The sequence below is a fragment of the Nanorana parkeri genome, unplaced genomic scaffold (assembly GCF_000935625.1).
Source record: "Nanorana parkeri isolate BGI_ZX_2015 unplaced genomic scaffold, ASM93562v1 scaffold994, whole genome shotgun sequence".
In the NCBI taxonomy this organism is placed as follows: domain Eukaryota; kingdom Metazoa; phylum Chordata; class Amphibia; order Anura; family Dicroglossidae; genus Nanorana; species Nanorana parkeri.
In genome coordinates this window covers 123,334-129,938 of record NW_017307262.1, presented here as the reverse complement: position 1 = coordinate 129,938, position 6,605 = coordinate 123,334, and the positions used below count along the sequence as shown (strand labels likewise).

General features: G+C 46.7%; 1 protein-coding gene across 1 annotated transcript; it reads right to left on the bottom strand.

Moving 5' to 3' along the window:
• Positions 1-1,631: 1,631 nt before the first annotated feature.
• LOC108795676 (E3 ubiquitin-protein ligase TRIM39-like) lies at positions 1,632-3,017 on the bottom strand. Its single transcript, XM_018566971.1, has one exon. It carries the CDS (start codon positions 3,015-3,017, stop codon positions 1,632-1,634), a length of 1,386 nt encoding a protein of 461 aa, XP_018422473.1.
• Positions 3,018-6,605: the final 3,588 nt, after the last annotated feature.

Sequence of the window (6,605 nt, the reverse complement as noted above, 5' to 3'; positions counted from 1 at the left end):
CCAAGATGAGCAGATCGTACGTTTTTTTAAATTACCTTACAACCATCGCAAGACAAAAGTCTTGCGATGTGTGCCCAGCCTTAGATGGGCGTGTAATGGACTTTTAAGTAAGGGCTTGTTCACACCATGTCCTGACCAGAACAGTTTGTTTCCGGACCAAAAAAAAGCATCCAAATGTATCCCTATGGTATTTCCGGGCTCTGTTCACACCAATGCAGTCCAATCCGGACCAGACAAAAAAAAAAATACTGCAGTTCTCATTTTCTCTGGTCTGGAAGGCATGGAAATGCATCAAAACCTCATGCAAACGCACTGGACTGCCCCTGAAATTTGAAGCTTAAAAAAAAGGCAAAACAGCACCGGAATGTGGCAAAATCGCGATAAAAATGCTCTGCGTTTGCAGATCTGCTCCAGACATGGTGTAAACATCGCCTACAAGACTAAAACATTTACGTCCAACTCCAGCTAGAGGTTACAAATACAATATTTATAATACACAGAGAGAGAGAGACCCAGAGAGAGAGAGACCCAGAGAGAGAGAGAGAGAGAGAGAGAGAAACCGAAACCCCTGTAGCTGCCATTCTTGCTGGACAGCTAGTCTGGTACTAGGAGTAGAATAAATGACGGGTGTACAGGAAAGTAATACAAATACTCTACAGGGGGAATCAGGAAAACAGAAGCGGTTAGTGACAGATTGCATCATATATCATTTTTCATTTTGCACAGAGTTAGTCTAATGCTCGCGTGATTACTGGCAAGGAGAATCACATCAGCAGCTTCTTCTATCTCTTTGGGGAGTCCCATCGGTAAAATGTCTCTGGCTGGATTCCCAGCTCCTCCCACTTGTCATGGATGCTGCAAGGTCAAGTCATGGTGTCTCCCTACACTGTAGGATTCTCCATAATTCAAAATAAATAATTGGTGGGATCCCACTGTGAGGAAATGACCCCTTCATTGTAGCCTGGTGGAAGGGAGCAGAGACAGACAATCTGGAATGGGGCAGAGGCGCTTGAGAGGAAATCTCCCCATTGGGTATTTGAGATATAAGACACTGGCAGCTGATTCAGCCCCCTCAGGTGCCCACCCAGAATAGCAAATTATCGGTGGACTTGGCCAAACCATGGAGATGACTTCCTGCTTGGCAGTGCTGCACAGTGATTGCGTCTTTACTCTTCCCCCTCTCTTAAATTGGATGGAGGCCTGCCTGAAAATGGCGTACTCTCTGACTTTATCCCAGCTGCTGTTAAAGGAAATGTAAACCCAATCACTAAAATTTCATATTTTTAACATCCTTTCAAAAGTCATTTTTTTTAATCTACTTAAATCTGCAGCTTTCATTAAAATAATCCCTGGTTCCTATCACCGAGGTCCTTGTTTCTGGATGACAATGCTCTGTCCCCTTCTCCCAATTGTGCTACTGCATTGTCACCCTGCCATATGGGCTTTCTGATGGTGACTACAAGTGGACATCTCAATACACACTACGCAGACATGGTCCACTGTTGTCACCATCAGAAAACCCTCCCTGAGAAATGCCATGCAGCCATCGCTGGAGTGCATATAGACAGCAAATGGCTGCACGGCAGTGGCTCAAACCGCATGCTTGTTAGAAATAGGCAGCTGTTTTGCCTTTAACTCCTGATTCTGACCCAGGCACTCCATACCCATAGTGCAACATGTAGCGGCTCGGTGAAAGTGGCAGTAAAGGTGTGCAGATGTCGTGTCTGGTCACTCAGCTCGTAAATCGACAGCTGGCCGGCCTCGTAGTCCAATAAGATCCTGAATCTGTTCAAGGAGGGCTGGAAAGTCAGCTGTAAGACTTCCTTCTGGTGTGTGACGGAATACTCATCATCGTGTCTCCTCAAACACCAAGACCTGTCGTTGTCACCCAGCAGAGACTGGTGCCCTCTCCGGTCTATGCTGCTGTAGGCCATCCCTATCATCCAGTTGCCGGTCTCGCTGGTCTCTATTTCAAAGTACTGTCGGCCAGAGAAGTAACTCTCGCTGCTTAGAACTTGGTTGTACTCGAACCTCTCCCCGTTCTGTGGGCGACCTCGGTTGTTTGGGGACCACGACGCGGTTTTTAAATCGGCAGATATGTCAACGTTGCTACCAGCCGTCTTGGCGTTGAGCGTCGCGTTCAAAGCTTCTGGCACAAAGATCCCTCTGGTTACGCCGGTTACAATATCCACTAGACCCGTGTTTAAAGTCTTTGAGATGAGATCATCATCCATGTCTGGACTGTGGAAGTCCTCTACATTTGGGCAGGAAAGATCTGGGACGTCGATCCGTAGGACTGTTAGGTCATCGGCCATATTAGACAGGTCCTCGATGCAGATTATTTTACAATAGTGGTCGTCTTTCATGACTTTCAGATTCTGAATCTGGTTGGAGGTCAAGAGCAGGGCTTGTTGTTCCTGTTTGGAGATCTCGGCCAAGACTCCCTTCTTAAGATCGAGCAATCGGCTAATGATATCCTGGATTAAAACGGTGACGCTTTCCTTCACAGTAGCAGACTTGTCTCTTACTTTCTGCGTATGTTCTTGGAAACTTTGGACCTCACCGTCTAGCTCATCTCCCGAGACCAACTGTTCAAGAAGGTTTCTCAAATCCTGCCTGATCTTCTCAGCGGCCTCGTTCATGGGCATCGTTTGGTGCCCCCTGTGCTGGACGCTTGCACAACAGTCGGCACAGATCCGGACCGTGTCTTCAAAGCAGTAATATTTGAGGAGCAGCCGGTGGAGGGGGCACGTTCCCGTCGCCTCTTCTCTCCGTAGCCATGTGTGGCATTGCTCTACCACATTGCAGAGGGTCGTGTTCCTCTGGACTGTTGGGCGGGTCGAAAACTGAGTCCTGCATTCTGGGCAAGTGTAAACTCCATCATGGTCCTGGTTACGCAGCAGGTCTTGGATGCAAATCTGGCAAAAGTTGTGCCCGCAGCTCAGAGTGACCGGGTCCGTGTAGATATTCAAGCATATGGAGCATTTCAGCTCGGCTCCCAGCTCAGCAGCTGCCATGGTGGGAAAGCAGACTGAAAGTGAAAGAATTTAACCGTATATTGATTATGAGGTTCCTTGTATGAGTCAGCTGAACTTCAGAATTATTTTTATGATTATTGCATGGGTGTGTGCAGCATGTGCAAAAGCTCGAAAATACCCCTCCACTTCCTTGTAGTTACATGGGGAAAAAAAAAAGTTTTAGGACTCGTTCAAACTTATACCACTGGCCTAAACACGCCGGATCCATGTGTCTAGTGCACGCTATCATACCGCACAATGTCGCATTGACATTCATTTCAGTGGCACCCCAACACATCTCCCGGCAGGCATGCATTGCAGCACAACGCGTGGTACAACAATACCATGTGGTGCATGCATTCCTTTTTTTTTTTACTGCAATGCACGGTATTACTGTACTGCACGGTAAGCTGCAATGATGCACACTAGCCATGCGTTGAATTGGGGTGTCATTTAAATGAATAGCAAAGCATCAGTGCAGTATCCTGCAGGACTTTTGCTTTTTTTTATGTAATGGAATGCGCTGGCGTATATTGTTGTTTGATACGGCCGTAAAGCATTTCCATCTGTCCTTTATTTTCATTGTCCGAAAGGTTTCATCCCATGCGATATCATTCAGTAAGGATCGCAGCTAGCTAAAGTTGGCTTTTCTGAAGTTTACAGTTTTTGGTGTTCCAACTTTTCTCCGCTTCCCAGAGAAGATAGCAAACGTGATTACCCCATGGTTGCTGTTACCCTAATTGCCCCTTATATCCACATCTGTGAATAGCTCTGTATTATTAGAAATCAGTAGGGATGCCGATACGTTTTTCGGTATCGAGTACTGATATTTTGCTTTTGGTACTTGCCGATACCGGTGCTTCCGATTACATCAGTAAGCCGGGCTGCCTTTTAATGACGCGCCGATAGGCTTCATGATTACCCGGGAGGCCGACTCCATGTTGTTTGGTCGTCTCGATGCTAATTGGCCGGGAAACTGGCTTCCCAGCCAATCAACATTGAGCCGGCCGAACAGCTGGCAAATATGTCTTTGGTTTGTAGAAGTCACATTTCAGAACCACCATAAAAGTTTAAAAGCAAACCCCCATAGTAAGTACTTGTTATTGTTATTATAGCTGATCCAAGACAGCCGTCTGTTCAGTCGGCTCAATGCTGATTGGCCAGGAAGCTGACTTCCCAGCCAATCAGCATGGAGCTGGCTTCCTGATTGCCTGGGAAGTCAGCTCCATGTTCCCCTATGGCACTGCCTCTTCCGCTGTATTACGAGTGCGAGTACTCACCCAAATACTCGGTATCGGCGCATCCCTAGAAAAAGTGCAATAGTGTATTATTTCTAGTTGGCGTTTCCACCATTTGGACCCATGAAATTATCTTGCAGAAAAGTGTCGGGCCTTGTGAAGGGAAATTTCGTGGTCCTTGCCGTATCACACGGTCACCCACCATTTTGTACGTCATGTCAGCCATCTTAAGAAAGGCATCCAGTTTAGGTAGTGTACTCATGTAAGGATAGATTTGCAGTAAACACGTTTATCAGTTATGAACCGGAATTTCCAGAAACCTCACGAGGGAAATTTTGTGAAGTCACATCTCAAAGGAACATTTCCAATGACATCTGCAGCCACCTATCCAGCCTTGTCTTGGAGAGTCCAGTGGTGTTTTAAGCTTGCGTTTTGTCTTGATTTGTGAGGGGCATAAAACCTATACGATGATTAGGGGGAGTCAGTAGTCTCTGACTTGTAAGCTGGCCCCCCCCCCCACATGTCTGTCAAATAGAACCTTATTTAATTTGGACCTGTTGCTTTTGGCTTCTTGGTGATCCCTATGTGGCCTTTGTTGAGCATGTGGTTCTGCTTGCCCAGTCAATATCAGGATAGTTGAAGTCCCCCCCCCAAATTATAACATTTCCTTGCCTCCCCACCAGGGATGTACCTACACTTTGTGAGTGTGAGCCATTTATTCTGACCTCTATATTGTTTATGAATAGGAGAAAAGGGACTTTTGCTTTTTTAATTTATTTAATGGAATGCACTGGCGAACATTGTTTGATATGGACATAACACTTTCCCACCTGTCCTCCCTGTTTGTTGTCAGGAAGATTTCATCCCATACAATATCCTTTAGTAAAGATCGCAGCTAGCTAAAGTTGGCCTTTCTGAAGATGACAGTTCTTGACGTTCCAACTTTTCTCTGCTTCCCAGAGAAGATCGCATACTTGATTACCCTCCAAATTGCCCCTTATATCCACATCTGTGAATAGCTCTGTATTATTAGAAATCAGTAGGGATACACCAATACCGTTTTTTTCCGATATCGAGTACTGATATTTTGCTTTTGGTACTCGCCGATACTGGTGCTTCCGCTTGCATAGAGCCGGCTTCCCAGGCAATAAGGAAGCTGGATGGCGGGTAATGACGCGCCGCCTGGCTTTCTGTTTGCCCGGGAGGCTGGCTCCATGTTCCCCTATGGCACTGCCAGTCAGAGGAGATCTTCCTCTGACCAGAGGTTCTGATATCGGGGAAGGTATCGGAGCATTTGGGCGAGTACCAGTACTCACTCAAATACTCGGTATCGGCGCATCCCTAGAAATCAGTAAGTGCAATAGTGTATTATTTCTAGTTGGCGTTTCCACCATTTGGACCCATGAAATTATCTTGCAGAAAAGTGTCGGGCCTTGTGAAGGGAAATTTCATAGTCCTTGCTGAATCACACGGTCACCCGCCATTTTGTACGTCATGTCAGCCATCTTAAGAAAGACATCCAATTTGGGTAGTGTACTCATGTAAGGATAGATTTGCAGTAAACATGTTTACAAGGTTATAAACGGGAATTTCCAGAAACCTCACGAGGGAAATTTTTATGAAGTCAGATCTCACAGGAACCTTTCCAAGTAGCATGTGGTTCTGCTTGCCCAGTCAATATCAGGATAGTTGAAGTCCTGATATTGACTGGGCAAGTCACTCAAACTTATAAAGTTTCCATGCCTCCCCACAAGGGATGTACCTACACTTTTCACCAGGGGGGGGCTGAGAGAGAGCTGGCGATGTGTGGGCTGGTGCTGGCAGTGAATGATCATTCAGTGGGGATGGGGGGCGCTTGGCGCTGTCAGTGAACGGTCGCCCGAGGGGAGCTGTCAGCAAATGGTCACGGGATGTGGCCGGAGGCTGAATGCTCATTACGTTCTCTCCAGAGGCTCTGACAGGCCACAGAGCCAAACCAGAGATATAGTAGAGTTACTTCTTGGATGTATGTGGCGCCATCGGCAGAGTCACTTCAGCATCTAGCAAATAAGGGGTACATTGGTCAGGTGTTCGGTGGAATATCTACACCTTTCCAAAATCTGAGACCCATTTCTTAAATAACGTTACCATAATATCAACACAAATCTTTGATTAAAAAGCCCCAGAGTTCCCCCTTGCCTCACAGTCCCTCCTTACATGCGACACTGGGGACCCTGATGTAAGGAGGGACGCTGGGGACTCAGTGCTGAGAGCCCCCTTACATCAGAGTCCCCTGAATTCTCCCTTGCATCAGAGTCTATGGGTTCCCCTTTACATTAGAGCCCCCCTTACATCAGAGTCCCCCTTATAT

What these genes read in the sequence shown, in the direction of transcription:
- LOC108795676 (XM_018566971.1), bottom strand. Translation starts at nt 3,017, where the DNA reads ATGGCAGCTGCTGAGCTGGGAGCCGAGCTGAAATGCTCCATATGCTTG.